The sequence below is a fragment of the Lathamus discolor genome, chromosome 2 (assembly GCF_037157495.1).
Source record: "Lathamus discolor isolate bLatDis1 chromosome 2, bLatDis1.hap1, whole genome shotgun sequence".
NCBI classification, from domain to species: Eukaryota; Metazoa; Chordata; class Aves; order Psittaciformes; family Psittacidae; genus Lathamus; species Lathamus discolor.
The window spans coordinates 1080733-1099647 of record NC_088885.1 but is presented as its reverse complement, the minus strand read 5'-3'; the positions used below and the strand labels follow the sequence as shown (position 1 = coordinate 1099647).

At 42.5% G+C, this 18915-nt stretch overlaps 1 protein-coding gene across 5 annotated transcripts in view; it reads left to right on the top strand.

The window, feature by feature from the left end:
• Nucleotides 1–18915, top strand: part of ELMO1 (engulfment and cell motility 1) — a 274208-nt gene that overhangs the window by 112005 nt on the left and 143288 nt on the right. For all 5 annotated transcript variants that reach the window (XM_065665367.1, XM_065665366.1, XM_065665369.1 and 2 more), the window contains 4 exons: nucleotides 293–343; nucleotides 1697–1819; nucleotides 3128–3259; nucleotides 14378–14482. In XM_065665367.1, coding sequence (XP_065521439.1) covers nucleotides 293–343; nucleotides 1697–1819; nucleotides 3128–3259; nucleotides 14378–14482 — 411 coding nt within the window. The remainder of the gene's footprint in view (nucleotides 1–292; nucleotides 344–1696; nucleotides 1820–3127; nucleotides 3260–14377; nucleotides 14483–18915) is intronic.

Genomic DNA, 18915 nt, shown 5'->3' with positions numbered 1-18915 from the left:
AGCATGGAATGGGAGCCAGCCAGGACATTAAAACAAGGCATGAAATGAGATGCTTTTTTAAAGTCACATGCTCTAACTTTCACTCAATTCATCGTCCTACAACTCAGAACTGCTTCATTATAGCAAATGCTATTTCTTGCTGATATAGCCATTATATAGCTGATACACTGCTTCATTTAAAGTGGCACTGCTGAAACAGGAGAGTAAGACATTTTAAGTCACTGTTCTCATAGGTATGGCATAAAAATACCTGCTTCTGGCTAACTTTTGTTTTTATTTCAAACTTAATCAGGAAATGGCAAACATTTTGGCACAAAAGCAGCTTCGCTCCATCATCTTAACTGTAAGTATATCAGTTTCACAAGTTATTTTTCACTAGCAGAGAGAAAAGGTGACTCCTGTTTTGGTGCTCATTGCTTTTGTCTTAATGCATTTCAGTCACACTTGTATTTTGATCAGTTTTGAGGCCTGTAATACGCAAATAAAGGTTTGGTTGTTGAATAGGTCGAAAACTGATTGGCAGAAAGGGTGTTTTTCCAGGCAAATAAGTAGTGATTTCTTCATGAAAATATAGTCCTGAATACTTCTGTCTTATTTTCAGTTCTTCAGATTATTTTGTCCTTTTATAAAGTTGCACACATTTTGTCTCCACTTGCGCAAAAGAAGCATAAAATACAGCACAGAGTGAAGTTAATGTAACGTGAAAGACTTGCATCTGCTATCATGGAAAACCAGAGGGATTTTACCTTTGACCTTAGAGTAGCTCTGTCTCTAAGGGAACAAGGGAAAGAACTCTTTCTGTGCTATGAGATACCAGGCGATGTAAAACAAACCAAACAACCCCTTGCTCTCCCTCATTCACTATCATCATTTCAGGGATCCTCACAAAACCCCTCAGGATTGGTTTCAGAAGGCATGCTTTTACCCTGCCATGTCCATAGCAGATTTGGTGTAAGCACATGGATAATATTGTCAGGTGTTCATTTACTGTCATAAAACGCTCCAGTGCCTTTTGGCAGACAGCTTCTTCTATTCTCTGGAACTGTACGGTATCAGTTGCTGTCTCCATCTCCTAAACTTGGTGGGTTTTGGCACACCAGGGGTGTTTCAGTTGTTCATCAGTTTGGTATCTGCTTTCTGGATGGGGCTAATTCTGCATGGATGGGACATTGTGTGAATGTATTTCTAAGCATCTTCCTCCTACAGAATGGAGCCACCTGGTAGAGGTAATTGTAGTGTGATGTTTGATGGTGACTCCTGCAGCCAGGCCCCTGTTATATCTCTGTATTCGCTGGCTGTGTTTGCAGCCTGAATACTTCTCTGTTCAGGCAGTCACTCTCTTTAATGATTTCTTGATATACTCATTTTATTTTCATACAGAGCTCTGAGGCCCTTGGGAAGGAGTTAATTTTTCTTCAAAGTGACTTCTCAGGACTGTTTGATGCCACTTCTCAACATGGGCACAGGCTCTATCTAGTGGCGAGGAGGAGAAAGTTTAAGCACATTGTTACTGTAAAGTCCTGCCCATTAAAGTTCCTTATCTAATACCTAAATGAGTAGTGCTTGTCCTGGTTCGATTTTGACATGTTTTGCCCTGTTGCATAGTGTACCTACTTACAGAAATGGAAACACCTGAGTGCGTGTGCTCTGATTTTCCGATAAGATGGCATTCACTGGGATCTCTCCTTCTTTGCAGCATGTTATCAGGGCACAGAGGGCTATCAATAATGAAATGGCACACCAGCTTTATGTTCTTCAAGTACTTACCTTTAACCTTCTGGAAGATAGAATGATGACAAAAATGGATCCACAAGATCAGGTAAGCATCTGGCATGGTCTGGTCGGAACAGGAAGAGGGCCACTGCTCATTGCTGTACCTGAAACTCCTCATGGAGGAAAAGCCGCTGGGAATGTTTATACAATTCGTTCATTCATTCTGTTATGAAGCAGGGTATGTTTTCTGGCTGTTAGTAGATGTATTGGCTATTGCATTCCGTGTGCCAAGGTACAACAAAATGGCCAGGCTTTTCTCCGTAGCTTCATGAACTGAATTGGGTGTCATCCTGAGCTAAAACTCTGAGCAGCAGTCCAGCATTCATTTCTTCCATGTACTTCTCAGAAGCAGCATAGATGTGTGGTCCTTTGTAAAAGTACTTCTGTAGAGCTAGAATGAATATTTGAATGAAAACTGTCTGGCCTGATAGAGTTGAAGTTAATTCGTGCTGCTGTAAACCCTGGTTTTGTTACTGGGCACCTGTGTAATAGCTGTTCATTTGTTTATTGCTGGCTGTGTCCAAACACCAGCTTTAATATTGTTCATTGTGCTAAGAGAGACACTTGCTTAAGAGATACAAGTTTAAATATTGAGTCAATGAGCCGTAGGGAAGATGGGTGTTGTTACTTTAATTTTTGTGGCCTTTTTCTTTAGGGCAGACAACAAGGAGGAACTTGATTTCAGTTACAAGAGGAAGTTAAAACCTGCTGATAATTTGGAGGAGGTGGGAGGGCAAGATGGTTGTAAACATGAGTAACCTCATGCTATTGGATTTTACCCTTCCTGTTTCTTAAGTCTGAGGCAGGAAGGTTGGACTCCTGGGAACGTGCACACAGTTAACCAGTGCCTATCTCCATAGCCAGTGACTGGCATGGTGGTGTTAGCGGTGATGCTGGGGTGCTTGTCACTCTCTTGAGACATTTCCAGTGATGTGTAACTGCAGTGATTCCTCTCTTGCCCATTGCTCTGCTAGCAAATGTGCACAGTTACCAAAAGGAATGCCAAGAGCTGAGCCGTTTCAGTATTAGCAAAGTGCTGAAGTACCAGCTGAATTTGGAACGTGTGTGATCTCTTGGCTCCTGCAGTTTCATGCCTGTGGTTAAAATGAAGTGTGCAGTCCAGTTTCTGGAAGTCAACACTTCAGCATCTGCTTGTGAACCCCACCAAATGTGAGGACTTTGCAAAATGGGAACCACAAAGTTATTTTGCTGACTGTCTCTGAGTATGAAGTAGGGAATTCAGACAAAGAAAGGCTGGGCAGTGGAGGAGAAACAGTGTTTTGAAACAGCTTTTGTGATACTGGTTATTAAAACGAGAGGTTTTAACCCATTTTTTGACCTTGTTTTGTCACAGGCTCAGCGGGATATCATCTTTGAACTCCGACGAATCGCATTTGATGCAGAATCTGAACCTAACAATAGCAGTGGCAGCATTGAGAAACGCAAATCCATGTACACTCGAGACTATAAAAAACTTGGATTTATTGTGAGTATTTTTGTGTGGTGGTGCACTGAAAATGGGTGAGGGCATCCATTGTGCATCTTGTACCCAATCACTTCTCTTACTTGGTCTTCTGGCTATTTCCTCCCCTAATGCTAGGGAGTGTTTTGATTGTCTAGAGCTTAATGATGGTGACGATAGGGTTGAGTGTTTATGAATCACAGGGAGCACCAACAAGGCAGATGACATGGTGGGAATCTGTTACAGACCACGCAACTAGGATGAAGAGGAAGGTGAAATATTCTATAAGCAGCTGGGAGAAGTCTGAAAGAGCACTGAATCCTGTGTTCAGCTCTGGGCCCCTCACTGCAAGAGAGACAATGGGGTGATGGAGGACAACAGAGCTGGTGCAGGGCCTGGAGCCCAAGTGTGATGGGGAATGGCTGAGGGACCTGGGGGGTTCAGTCTGGAGAAGAGAAGGCTCAGGGGGGACCTGATGGCTCCCTACAAGTGCCTGACAGGAGGATGGAGCCAGGAGGGGCTGGGCTCTGCTCCCAAGGAACAAGGGATGGGCCAAGAGGAACTAGCCTCAAGCTGCACCAGGGCAGGTTTAGATGGAGCTGAGGACCAATTCCTGCCCCAGAGGGTGCTCAGGCATTGGAACAGGCTGCCCAGGGCAGGGCTGGAGTCAGTGTCCATGGAGATGTGTAGGGGTGATGCTTAGGGATGGGATTTAGTGGTGGCGTGGCAGTGCTGGGTTATCAATTGGCCTTTTGCTGAATTTAAAGTCTTTTCCAACCTCAATGATTCTGTGATTCTAATTGGAAGAAATAATTACCTGTGGTTGAAGCATGTAGTTTTGAATGACATTCTATAACCCTTGATTTACTGTGTTGTATGGCTTGATGCTATTTGGAGTACCTCATCTTAAGATAAAGCTGCTAACTAGTTTGTAGTAGTTCACAGCAGAGGGCACTAGCATCATGCCAAATGCAGGCTGTTCACAACAGTCTAACAGCTCACTTGCATGGGTACAGTCATTTCAGCCTTAGGAATAGTAGAAAGCTGTTCTGCACTGTGAATTCCATTTCTCGGTTGAATGCCAGAAGATTGATGCTTAGGCTGAAGGATACCGCTTGGGCAATAAAAATTTCCTGAATTTGCCTTACAGTTTGTTATACAGTGTGCTGTGAATAGTTTCTTTTCTGTCTGGCACTTACTGGTCAGGTATGTTTTCCCTCTGAAGTAATAGTTTGTTCCTGTGTTTGAATGGTTTTCAGACTTCCATGGGCTATGTGACAGGGATGCTTTCTTGCAGTCTGGATTTCTTTAGTTGTCTGTGGGGCTTTGGTTTGTTCTCCAGTCTCTGCAGATCTGTAAAAGATGAGGTTTAGTAAATGTACTTAAAGGTCCAATGAGAAAAACTTAGGTTTGACTCCCAGCTCAGGCCATGTTCTGCAGATGTGAGCAACAGCAGCAAAGCATCAATCTGTTTCCAAACCCGAGAGGCAGAAATACAGAAAGCACAAACCTTGCTCTCATACCCATCCTGTGCTTGGTGCTGTTAGGGCACAGAGGTGTGTGACCTACTGCATGCTTTCCCATAACCATAGCTCCATTGGTTTAAGTTACTGTTCGCCATACATTAGAGCAAGCTGCTCTAGTGGAAGGTGTCCCTGCCCATAGCAGGGGTTGAAACTGGGTGAGGTTTAAGGTCCCTTCCAACACAAACCAGTCTGGGATTTTGTGACTCCATAGCTTCTCAGCCAGGTGTGATCATCAGGCTGTCTTCTGCTGATCCTGTGTGGTGACAGAAGGATGCAAGAGGATTACTGGTGTTTGGAGGCACTAGGTTTAAAATGGCTGGGAGAAAACCTGAGTAACTTTATTCTGTTAACAGAAATGGAGCGTTGTAAGCAGAAAAGCCTGGCGGGATGGTGTCTGTGTGCTGGAGGAGCTGCTCAGTTTACATAAAGCTGGTGCTGTTGATCTGAGCTAATAATTGCGCAGAAGGAGGCACCTGAGTCAGATGCGCCGTTAGTGACCGGCACCACAGTGACCAGCAAATCCAGATGTTCAAGCTGCTGCTGTTGTTTACCATGCAGCTGCGTGTGATTTGTCAGAATGGTTTGTCAGGAGCTGTGGGCATCTAACGGTTTGCACGTTGTTAAAATGAATAAGCCAGCCTTTTACTGTTCACTGCTCAGCTCCTCTTAGCTTTAGTCCTTCCAGAGGAGAGCAGATTTAAAAGCCCATCATATACCGTGTATGGTTTCACTGTGTGGTTTGCTTGTTGGCTGCTTGTTTGCTTTGTGCATCCCAGTTACAAACTCGTGGGGGCAGGCAAGCTCCATGGATTTGAGTGTGGTGGGGCTGGGATGTTTGTTCCAAGTGTATCCTAGCAGAAGAGTTCTTGTACAGCTAGTAGTTTTCTGACCCCTTCTTTTTGAGGTGGATCTTGGACATCTTTCTGTGCTATTATGTACAATAATATACCCAACACGGGTCAGACAAAATGACATCTCTCTTCTTTTGTAATGTGGGCTTCATCTGTTTCAAGGCTTGGTGGGTATAGCTGATTCCACACAGCCCCTTGTTTGATACTGAAGCAATGGTAGTTTTGTGAAACAGTGTAAATTCAGTTTATTGTGAATTACTGAGAATAGGGTTGTTTGGGGTTTTTTTAAGCCTGTGCAGTTTTCCATCTCATGCATGCAACCATATATGTATGCATGTTACTTAAATGTGCATATCACTCTGTTCCCCCTCCTCTCCTTCCTCATGGGTTTCTTTGCCTGTTGTAGGGTTTAAAGGACAGTAAATAGCATAGCATACAAAGTATTGGTATTTCTTCAGTTACAAAGGATTGCAGGCATTCTCTTTGACTATGTGCTTTCATTAACTAAAGCCTATGATGAATGAAAAGACAAGGGGAAGAAAGTGACTCATTTGTGAATACTGAATTATTTCCCCAAATTAAAAACACCTTCATACCTGAACCATGCATATGCTGACAGTTTGATGTCGTCAGCCTGTTGCACAGCCCCTGCGTGAGTGGCAACGGGATGTGTTCTTGTAAAAATGCCTTAAATCTTCCTGCATTTTGGTGCAGCTCTATGCTCTGTTTGACGTCTGTCTGGAGGAAACTGGAGGCAGAGCAGAACAATGCCCAGGCATGCAAAGCATGCGCATGTTGCAGAGCACAGTTCTAGTTCTAAGAGCTTCACATCCCTGTAGAGGGAGGCAAAGAAGAGTCAAAGTCAAGTGAACTGAAATTCCCTAGTGATGGATCCCACGAGTTTTTGTCTCTTTATCACCTCTCTACTAAGGGCAGATGAGGTACATCACAGGATGAGCAGCATGGCTCTTAAGGGTGCTGTGGTGTCCCCAGCTACCACAGTCATCATTGTTAATGAAGTTCCAAGGGAAGTAAAATTCCCTGCACAATGGAGTGCCAGTCTTGCTCTGTGGATGTGCCATGCGTGCTATAGGATGTAAGTATGAAGTCCTTTACTGGAGCTGATAGTTGTTCCAGCAGGAAGGAGTTTCACTCGATTCTTTTGAGTGGTGACGGATGAGAGAGGCAACTGCAGCCATTAAGTGGGCTGCTTCCTGTGTGGGTTCGGCTGTAGATACACATCCTCAGGAAAGCTCTAATGATTATTTTTACCTTGCTTGTACTTGATTGCTTATAATTTAAGTAATTTGTCTTTAAAAGAAACCACGGCTGAAAGGTGTTTTAATTAATGCACCTTAATTACAGTGGCAAAGGTTACGTCGGAAAGGTTAAGTTTGGGTAAAACTGCCTGAAGTGTAACTAAAGCAATCAAAACGATGCTGTCCTAGTAGTCTTATTCTTAGAAGACTGATTCAAGCAGATCTTGGTTCTGAACCTTTCATTTTACTTGTTTACTATTTGGTATGGTTTTCCTTTGTACAAAATGCCTGTTGAACGGCTCTGGATTTCTCCTTAGTAAGTGGTCTTTGAACCATTGCTCTTTGTTAGGACTGTTAATGTTTGTACGCCAGTATACAAGCTGTGCCAGCCATTATGCTTAAATAATGAGCGGAGGTCACAGTGTGCCTTATTCAAGAGACATTAAGCTTACCTGAACTCAAAAAGAGGCTTTTCATGCCAAAATGTGACGTAGGAACAGCTGCGATAGGATTCACAGAGATAAAATGACTCAGGTAGGTTTTGATTCTGCTGTGTCTGACTTCCGCCTCCTTGTAAACGTTTAACCTGTGTTTATTTACGATGCTCGGGTTTAGATGGATTCATGCTTTTGGCTTGCTGCTCCTGCTGGCACTGTTCACACTGTTTGCTCCTGGCTGTTTTCTTGCTAGCTTGAGAATGATCCTGCTGGGCAGGATGGGAATTTGTGCCTTAGGTCTTACCTGTGTAGAAAAGGCAAACTGCATTAGCGATGCTAGTGAAATGAAACCAGCTGATTGCCTGGCATGTTCCAAGGTCACAAAGAGGGTTATATTTTTACCATTGTCGGGTATAGAAGTCAGGGATAGATGCCAGTTTCCTGGTGTACTTCTTTACTGCTGCAGTTCAAACAGTACAAAAATGGCTCACTGGCCAGGATGTGGGTGTTAAACTTCCATTAGGAGTTTGGAAGAGCTGCAGCTATGTGGAAAGCTGTAGCCCTTGATTGCTCTCTGGCTGCTCTGGCTGGAGGGGTACCTGCCTCACACCCTCTTAGCTGAGCCTCTAGAAAGTCTCTTGGATATGGTCCTTAATTCTCCGCAGTAGAAGCCATCTACTTGCTCACATGTAGCTCACACCTTGTCCAGCATCAGTTTCATCTAAAGTGGACTGGCTCTTCATTAGGGACTGTAGCAAAAGGACAAGGGGTGATGGGTTCAAACTGAGACAGAGAAGTTCAGGTTAGATATAAGAAAGAAGTTCTTTCCTGTGAGGGTGCTGAGGCACTGGAATGGATTGCTCAAAGAAGCTGTGAATGCTCCATCCCTGGCAGTGTTCAAGGCCAGGTTACACAGAGCCTTAGGTGACATGGTCTAGTGTAACATGTCCCGGCCCATTGCAGGGGGTTGGAACAGGATGATCTCAAGGTCCTTTCCAACCTTTCCAACCCAAACTATTCTGTGATTCTGTGACTTTGCCTGAAAGTGTGGGGCAGGGAACTTGGTGGGGTCTGCTGAGGTGGCTGCTAAATGACCTGGTAATGTCAACTGCGGAGTAGTCATCAACTAGTGTGGCTTTTAGTTTCTTGACCCAGTCTAGGTAGATCTGTGAGCGGACGGTTGACCTCTTATTCCGTTGTTCTGTAAACTTAGCGGATACTGGGAGGTATCTGGTAGCAATTTACCGTGCTGAAAACATGTAATTGAAATGATTGCGTTCCACTGATTCATTTCAAATATTCCCAAGAGAGTACATGGTCTGTTACTGCGTGATAACTTCATGTGCCCAGAAAAAATGACTTCAGTAGTAAGGAGCCAGCAATCTGTGAAGTGCTAAACAGGTATCCAGCTGTAAAGTCTGTTCTTGGTAACTAAAATAAAACCTGACAGGTAATTCGTAGTTTTCATGTATTTGATAAGATGTGATTGCTCTAAGTTATAGCACTCATTTTAGATTCTTCTAGGCTTTCCAACTGTTGGCAGTCTGTAGGGCTTAAGATCGTGGAATCCAAAGCATTAGTTCCCTGTAACTGTAAAGCTGTAACGTAGGTATGTATAAAATACAGAGAATTATGCAAGAGCATTTTGTCTTGCTTTACAAAATTTATGTAATAATTTATTAATTTATTCATGGCTGAAAATATGTAGTGCTTGTCTTTTGATATGCCCTGTTAGGATTTATCTGATAATTTTAGCTGATTTAGTCAAATTTTTGCAGTTCTGGCCACCATAGCATCTGTTCTATGGGGAAACAATTCTTCCCTGTGAGGGTGCTGAGGTGCTGGCACAGGGTGCCCAGAGAAGCTGTGGCTGCCCCATCCCTGGCAGTGCTCAAGGCCAGGTTGGACACAGGGGCTTGGAGCAAGCTGCTCCAGTGGAAGGGGTCCCTGCCCGTGGCAGGGGTTGGAACTGGAGGAGCTTTAAGGTCCCTTCCAACACAAACCAGGCTGGGATTCAATGTTTCATGACTGAGACAGATTCCTGGTGGTGACTTACGTAGACCTGTTTGGTGCTTTATGTTAGATTTACACAGCAGCTCAGTGAATTAAGGGAATACAGTCATCAAATCATGATTTATTTTTTTTTTAATCTTTATAAGGAAAATTATGTGCAGATTGTGCCTAGGATTTATTTGCTATTGCAAAGGTCAGTTTTATATTGGTGAGGTCAAACTTGACCCAGAAATGCTGTTGCTTCACATGTTATGTAGGTTGGGGTGAATTTTGTTATTGGAGAATAACATTTGCAGTCTACTAATGTGTATTGCTGAACTGGTATAGAAAAATAATTAACCAGGTAGAAATGCTCAATATTAAATGCTAATATTTAGAAATTAGATGTTAATAGGCAGAATTTAATAAAGAAATAAATTAACCAGGTAGAAATGCTTAATAGTAAGTATTTGCTGAAACACAAAGGTGGAAGAAGCAGCAGTGTTTGTTTGAAGGCAAACCTGCCATCATTGTATGCAAACGTAATCGGTGAGTTTTGATGCAAACTGCATCAGGTAGAACTATCCTGGAGTTATTTGTATGTGCTGGGGTAGTGGGGATGTGATTTAAATGACTTGCACTGAAAGTATCTGAGAAGGCTTTCTGCGTGTTCTTTCAGAGGTATAGCAGTTGCAGCCATACCTTTGGTATGTCGGATATATTTGATATATTGGATACTTCTGACTTGAGGTACACTGTGGTTTTATAATTTAAATCCAGGGATCCTCCAGATCCATTTTCATTCTATTCAGTTTGTTGGTTCTTGCTTTCTTACGTCCCTGCTCATTGCTGGGGCGGTTGAACTAGGATGATCTTCGAAGGCCCTTCCAACCCAAGCTATTCTATGATAGTTTGAATTTTCATTTAAATTTAATTTTAAGTTTATTTTAAATACTTAATTTTCGTTATTCATTTCATTGAATGCAGAGAGGTTGAAAATTCCCGAGTCACTGTTCTAGCTCATTAAATCAGGCGGTGGAAGTTGTGTGCATCATCATCTCTTTGAATATGGAGCTGTTAAATAAAAAGACAAAATTACTTCCTCGTCAAGAATTGGAGCTGATCACCTCTTCCCAACCGCTTGTGGGGGTTTTGGTTGTTTTTTTGATGTAGCATTTTCTCATATTTGTAACTCTTGTGTAAATGAACAGATGGGAACATTTTGCCTGTAGAACTTCAGGGTTATTTAGGGAAGGGGTAAATGGTAAGGTTGTGTGCTAGTTGATCGTTCTAATGTAAGTTTATCACTTGGTAATTCACTGTGAATATCACTGTGACCAGTTTTGAGAGGGTTCGTTTAGATTGACACCACTTCAATTGGACTTTTCCTTTTCCGATGTTCTGAAGTTCCTCCATCGTCAGTTCTTTTACTCCCTGGGAGCTTCTGTTGTGTTTTTGTCATGCAAACGTACAGGAGTGAGGCATACAGAATAACATTTCACCTACGCTACTTTGGGGCTGGGAAAACAGAAGTTTGCTCTTCTATGTAGAATAGCTATTGCCAGGTCTAGCACGTACTGCAAGCTGCTTTCAGGACAAACTGGCATGACTTGTCAACTGATTTACACAGCTGCACATAGCACTGATGCAAAATCTGTGATAACTTATCAGTATTTGTCGAGACAGAAATAAATCTGTACTGTAATAGGCTAGGGATGCAGGGAATTTCATGGTTTCTATGCTTCAGCATATTCGCATGTTGTTAGGCATAGTGTAAGGAATGGGTGTTGCTTATTCCATCAGCAGCTATCTACAGACAGTACACCATTACTGTGATTGGGCATCTCGGTGTGAGGACACATTCTATACATCCTTCAGAGATTGCCCTGGAAGCCAGAATTAAGACAGTAGAGCCATTCAGGACAGAGAAGAGAGCTTTACACAGCTAGGACTGCAGGAGAATGCCAGGTTGCCAGAATGTAATTACTGCACTGGAATTAATCCAGAGTAATCCTGTGCAACATGCCACGTGATTTATTTACTTATTCTTTTTTAAATGGCATAAACAGACGTGGTTTGGGGTTTACATCTTGCCCAAAAGAGTGAATTTTCATTCCCACAGTCCCCTACTAAGCTGGCTAACAAATACTTCATGGGTTTGATAACGTTAACATGTATGGTATAAAAGCATAAGCTATAAAATACCACTCAGACAGTGAAGATGAGAGATGCATAGATATTAGTCTGGTGTACAAAAAAACCCAACCAAAATTATCTGAAAACTTGAAGGTAACAAACCTGTTCCGTTTGTATTTCTTACTCTTGGTTTTTTATAAAGAGCAGAATGCAATAGGCTTTATACTGAACAGATGCAACTATTATGCCTGAGGCGTTGTGTTCCGTGTATTTAATAAATGATGTTGTAGGTGAGGGCGTTTGCGGACTTCTGAATTATTCACTGTGGCATTTTAGATAATTTAGCTTCGTATCTCACTTCTCAACCTACTCTCAATAAGTTAATATTTCAACCACAAACATTCAGCCTGTTAGGAGAAGGATGATTTTAAGGGGAGGGAGGAAGAAGGAAGGGATCGAAGAAGGAAGGGATCAAAGAAGTTGGGATTCTTTTTGAATGTGAAGAATAATTGAAGAGAATGTATTGTTTCACACATGCCAGAGCTGTCTTGTTAATCCTCGGCTATTACCAGCTGGCCTATCTCCAGGTAACTGACTTAACAGAGATGCAGATCATGCTCTGCTTATCCTGGAATCCAATGTCACAGAAGCGTTTGAAACAAACAACTGAAAATAGCTCGTTTGATAGGCTTGACTTAGAAAAAAAGTAGTGAGTGATGGAGAGATGGCTTTTCTGGTTGAACACAGCACTAGTAGTGATGGTATGAGACAAAATGAGTCATCCTTAATAAATGTGGTGAGATTTCTTTTGCCCTCACTGGTTTTGGTCACTGTTTCTGTACAGCTTGAGATGTAGAATGGGATAAAGGAAAGAACTGTTCCAGCAACAGTAGGGGAGTCTTTTATTTCGGTGTCCTGCTACTTGTGAAATGAATGCTAGTGTTTTAATAGCTGGAGAAAGGCAGATGGGTCTTGATAATCTTATCTGCTTGCCAGGTGTTTATCCAAGTATAGTCTGCCTGTGCTATAGCATGGGGGTGAAGAGAGTAGATGCAGCCCTGTGCCGAAGTTCTGCTTGCGAAAGGTGTAAAACTGATTCCTTGTTGACAGCTTTTTGCTGCTCTTTCTGGAATGCATGAAAACCGTGGGAAGGGAAGTTTTCTCCTCCCAGAAGCTGAGGTCTGTTGGTCTTGTGTGCGTTGCAGTCTTGATCTGATTTTAAATGTTCTGACTGATGAACGTATCACACGTGGAAGATGGAAGGTTGAGTTGGGGAACAGCTGTGAGGGGCTCTTGTTATCGTTCAGGTGAATATTGGACTCTTCATTTAAATAAAAATGCTTTTAAAAAAGGAGGTTTTGGAAAACACAACTCGGTAAGCCTGTTGTTTTCCCACCCTTCTGATGCATCTACCGCCTAGATATTTCCCTATGAATTCCAGGATTCCAGATGTCCTCTTGATTCCCGATTGCAGAATGATAAGCCTGTGATTGTTTTGCTGGTGCAGCTGTTCTCCAAAGCTGGAGATGTAAAACGAACAGGTTGTGCATGCCTTTTCAGCCCAGACCTTTTGTCTCCCTCATAAAGTTGCAGCAGCTTTAATGGATAATTTTAGCATTCAGATATTTCTTATCTGTCTTGTGACTGTGATTTATTGCCTGGCTAGACCCGACCTGTCAGACACCTAAAGGTAAGACAGGCAAGAGAATAAAGTCTCCGATTTCTACAGTGTGATGGCCTGACAGATTCGTCGGGAGGACAAAGTAGTAAAGCCCATGCTTTTGTCAACAAGGTGGGTGAACCAGACCCTGAACACACAGCAGAAATTGTGTGGTAGTGCTGAGGTAGACTGATGGTAGAAGAAGTCTGTGCTGATCTGTACCAGGCAATTTTCTGATGGTAAATAGACTTTTAAAGTCTCTGTCAGCTGGGTCTTGTGGAAGGGAAATGCCATCGTAAAGCAGCAAGGGAAATCTCACTGTGTCAGGATGATGAGTGGAGCTGGAGACGTTGCAAAGGTGGTATTGACAAAAGAGCACAGCCAGCGATAGGCATTTTTTTGAGGGAGACACATTCCATTAAGGATGGAGCCTTTGTTCTCTGAGCAGCTTCAAGAGAAGCCTCTGTGGTGTTCTCAAGCCTGTCTGTAGCCAGTCGAATGTTCATATCCAGACCATGAACTGTGTGAAACTTACTCAAAAATACATTTAATTCCATTCAGTCTAAAGATGGCCTGGGTTGATATTGTGAGCGAATGCAGTTCTTGATGTAGTGTGTGGAACCGAACATTTGGAATTGGTAGGTGCGTGTGGAAGCTGACAAGTTTTGGTTGGAGTCGGCCTGTTCATTCATTAGTTCCATAGTTGAGATTCATAGAGTCAGAATGTAACCAAAAATCTACCTGAATTCCACAGGAGAATCTGTTGAATTTCATACACTTTTGTCTGAGGCCCTTTGTGTTCAGGAGTACACAAGATCCAATAGACTTAATACAGCTTTGGAATCTAGTAGTTTTTTCTCCTTGTTGTGGTTCATTAGAAATCAGTCCAAAGCAGTTGTTTAAAGAGGTGTTTTGGTGACTGTTTGTGTATAGATCTGCATTATAATGTAAACAGTGCTTTAAGTATGTAGTACACCTGAGGTGTGTCTCTGCCATGAAAGACATGGGAGATCCATGCTTCTAACACACTCAGCCTCTGGGGAAACTCCATTCTGCAGCCACAGAAGTGAATGACTGACTTGCTGACCTCATGGTGTTTGCATTTGGCTTTTAACTTTGAAGGCATGGACTGTTTCCTTGTTAAGAGTTTTCTGCTCAGTAAAAAGAGCTCTGTTGCTGGACTGTCTGAAGCAGCAGCTACCCGCTACATGGTGCACATCACTGGGGAGCTGGTAGCTCTTGTGAAGATGCTAACTGAGTCAACTTGTTATCTCTTTACAGAATCATGTAAACCCTGCAATGGATTTTACACAGACCCCTCCAGGAATGCTAGCCCTCGACAACATGCTGTACTTTGCTAAACATCACCAGGATGCTTATATACGGGTAAGGCTCCTTCTCATCCTTGAGGTCTGTGCAGTTGCCTGTTTGGAGTGGTTATGTCCAGTTTACAGTTGACTTTGAATAGGAGGTTCAGAATTCTGATGTCATTAACAAGCAAGCTCTAGGAAGCCAAACCATGTAACACTAAAACATGGTGTAAGTCTGTAAAAGATCGGGGAGAAAGCTGTACAGCTGCCTGGTCTACCACTGCTGAGTCAAACATAGGTGCTACTTTTCCCCAGTATAACTTTTTGCTTAGACCTACAAAGAGAAGGGAGATGAACCTGTGCCTTTTTCAGATGTGTGGTGGGTGTCCATAAGCTCAGAAATGAGTGATTGTGCCCTGCTCTAAGTCTACCAAAATCTGTCAGGGTTTTCTGTGGAAGTGGGGCTTTGATGAGCAAAGGCTTTGGAGAGTGACTGAGCTGGCAGTGTCCTGAGAGTTAGGATGAGCCCTGTAAAACTACAGTGAGGAAATGCTTGGAGAAAAAGATAGGCAAGAAGCATCACGATTCATTTGTACAACCTGTTCCTGCCCCCTGACCACTCCACTTCAACTACCCTTGAAATAGCAAATGTAGGAAGTTACGTGTTACATTCTCAGAAGAAGAGGTGTACAGCTGAGTGTAATACCTGCCTCTGAATGGAACTTTTCCTGACCTTTATAGAAATCAAATGTTTGCCAAGCATAAAGCTGGTGAGCACAGATGGGAGCAGAGGATAGTCTAGAAGGTCAGTGTTTTGAGGTAGTAGGGGTGGTTTCCAGTCATTTCTACTAAAAAGTGAAGAGTGACCTTTTAATGCTCATTATCAACTAGTTTGTGCTCCAAGTAGATTAGTGTCAAAGCTCACATAGGTTTGTAAAGGGCCTGCTGATATCCAGGCCAGCTTGATACGTGGACATGATTGGAGGCCACAAGATCTGCTCTTTGAATATATCGTTCTCCTCAGTCTGAATCTAGCAATAACTGTTAAAAGAAACTATGGCAGCATGCAGTACAGCAGTATTTCTCAACCCCTGTAAATCCCTGAAATTAAGGGCTATTTCACTTACTGGCTAAGCTATGCCAAATTGTGGGTTTGTGTATACAAAGAGAATTGGTTGTTGTATCTCACTGAAATCTGGTAAGATCTGGCCCTTGCTACTCCATAGGCTTCCTCTGAAAACGCTAATTCTGGAGAATATACTTAGTAGGGGCAGCCGAAAGAGACAGTCGTGGTTTATGGAAGTTGGAAAGAATTGAAAGACGACTGAAAAAGCAGAGCTGTTGAAGCAGAGCTTTCATTGACATCTCTCCAGTCTTCTTATTGTTTGTTTTCATGTTGCAAATGCTGTCTTAAAAATTGGGGTCAGTGTAGCATGTAATTAGCCACTCTTTAGAGGGGACTTTGCTGCTGGCTCTGCTCTGTTTCTGTAATGCAGGATTTTTGCTGCTTCGTTACTGAGATTTTCCGTTGTTATTTCAAGATGCCTGCTTTTATTCTTGTATAGTTCTTGCGTGCCTCATGTATTTTCCACCTGAGAAAGAATACATGTACACTGGAATTGCCATACTGAAGCATGCTCAGATTAAACTGCTTTCCCAAAGCTGCTTTGGGAACTGTTAACGCGCTTTGGGAATGTGTTAGCTACCCATCTTTCCTAAGTAGGTCTAGGTAATTCTTACTCAAGCATTGCTGGCATGGTAGCTCGCTGATCTGCGGTGGTCCACCTTGTCACGTTAACAGCATGCTGAACACCTCTGAGATGAACGGTGCTGTGCAGCTCCTGCATCATTGCTAGTCTTTGATTGCAAAAGACGCCTGATTTTTCCCTTTTAATCTCCTTGATTTACTAGCTGGTGTACAGTATTTTCCTGTGAGTCCTGGTATGCCTGTTTCCTTCTCATTTTGAGTTTCTTGTTTCACATCTAACATTACCCCTTTTCTTCGTGGCCATTGGCTCCCAAAGCTCCCACAACACCAGCTCTACTTGCACAGCCTGTTGGCCTTGCTTGTTTTGTCAGATGTATTTCTACTCTTAGATCCTAACAAAAATTCTCTTTGTGGTCAAGGTTAAGTTTCCACAAGAAATTATCTGTGCAAACAGTCCTTGCTTACTGAAAAACTTGTTTGACAGGAGCTCTTTTCTCTTCTTCCATTCTTGATGCTAGGAAATATTGTGGTTCTAAGAGGAGAGATTATTTTCAGCTTGGCCCTTCGCAGTACAGTTGATTGCTGTACCCTGGGATAATATCTGTGCTGTGCAGCAGTTAAAAATGGAGACTGGAAACCAGAGGTGGTTTGAAACAAACTTGGAAAATACGAAGTTTCTCCTGACAGAATGTGGTATTTTAAGCAAAGTCACTATCAGGAGGCCGTGATGGTCTCTCTGAGTGCATTGGCAGTTTAATAGACAGCACAAATCACTGCAGTCTGACCTGTTGCTTTCTTAGTATGGCCATTAGTCAAGTATCTTCTTGTGTTACTGAGAAGTGGGTAAGGAGAAGTTAGAAGATAAGCAGTAAATAATCTCTTCCCTTTTCATTCCTTGTTCTGCCTCTCACAAGTGATTCTACTTAGAAATAATTTGCATAATAAATGAATTAGGTGGGAAGGATGTCTGAAACTGAAGTGCCCTTCACTTTGAGGCTTCAAAGACCAGTCGCAAACAAAAGTACTTGTAGGAAGAGTAAATACAATGGCAGTGTGTTGAAGAATGCGGGTGTGAGGGAGTAGAGCAGATGAGTAACTCTGCATCTTGAAAGCAGGAGGCATTGCAAGGAGAAAACATGAGTGCTGCGTGGTGAAACAAAAATAACCAGACTCCTGCCTGTCTGATTCTTTCCTGCCTGCTCCTCCTTTCTCTCATTCACCTTTTCCCTGTTAGGTACTTATTGCTGAAATTACAGTAATGTCTTCTTTCCTTGCTGTCTTCCTTCAGACCAACACAGTGTCTATTTAGACTTGGGGTTAATTGAGTTTGAATCTTGGCTTTTTGTTTACTGTACAGTAGGACTGTAGCATCCCAAAGAAAGGTTATGTAGTGGAAGGGAAGCAAATCCCTGTTCTCTTTGACTGTGTGATGTCCTTAGCTGTCATTTTGAGTTTTGAACATGTTTCCTATCAAATCAGTTTTCTGTGGAGTTAGCTTTACTTTCTGTTCTGCATTAGTTGTCTGATGCTATCAGGGACATTGCATTTCTTTCATGTTCCACTTAAATAATCAGTTGCTGTCATCAGAGGCTTTGCTTTTAAAGGTGACATAGTCCATGGAATGCATTGATGGAAGCCATGTGGAATCTCTGCAAGAAACTCAAGAAATTTTCCACAGGAAACAATTGGCAGCTTCCCAAGCTCCACAATTGCAGGACAGACAGAGTGTATAATTAAAGTTAACAGTGAAGAAAATGATTGGAATAGAGCTTTGTGACAGATAATCTTTTGGGGTGTTTTGTTCTTACGGAGCAGACAAGTCGTGGGTTTCCCCTGCTTCAATTTGCTCCTTTCCAAAACTGCTTCAGCTTCACCTTCTCCTAATTTTAGTACTAAAAGTAGAAGCTACCATTTAAACCAGACTTTACTCAGTGCAGACATCTTGAGATCTTTCTTACTGGGAGCTTGCAGCAGTGTGCCTTTGACACTTCCCAGGGTGTAAAAAGGGTCTGAGGAAAAACCTTCCTGTGGAATCACTTACACCACCTCTGCTATTGGTATCCCTGTTTTTTGGTGCTTTGTCATCAATTTGTTTGGGAATCGATGATGCAAGACTTTTCAGATCCATTTTCTTTTCAAGATACGATGGGGAGACAGATTTAAATACATGAAACTGAAGTATTTTGTTGCACGTGTTTGTAGGTGTGTATTCATTTGTCTGATTTTGGTTTTTCGATGCACACGCTTCAGTTTGCTGGTACTGATTCGAAATAACGATATTATTTAATTTGCTATGAAGTGAAGCTAAAGGATCCAAATTGGAGCACTCCTTTTGTTTGTAACCCAAAAAGAAGAATTTGATACTTCTTGTCCTGCGTGCCGTGTCTGTGCCTGGGATGCTTCTGTGGACACGCTAGCTCTGCAGGTTTGATAGGTTGATCGCTGTATGTGCAGTCAGTGTTCATTCAGGTGTTCTTGGTAGCAGGCAGCAAAATCAAAGCTACTGCTCCAGTCGGGAGCAGACTGCCATTCATCTGGGATCTTGTCTAATTTTAAGAGTGTTTCCAGGCAAGAAAGAGCAGATGCTATTGGATAAGCTGAATTTACAGCAACTACAACTTAGTTTCTAATAAACTACCGCTGAAACTTTCCCTTATTTTACATTTTCCATGCAGGCATCTTAACGATAGTGATAACAGAACCTTCATCTGGAGGGAGTGTAGGATTTTACTCAGAGATTCTTGTTTTCCACAGTAAGTGAGCTGAGTCACAGAGAAGTCCTGTACGATATTGTCTCTGTT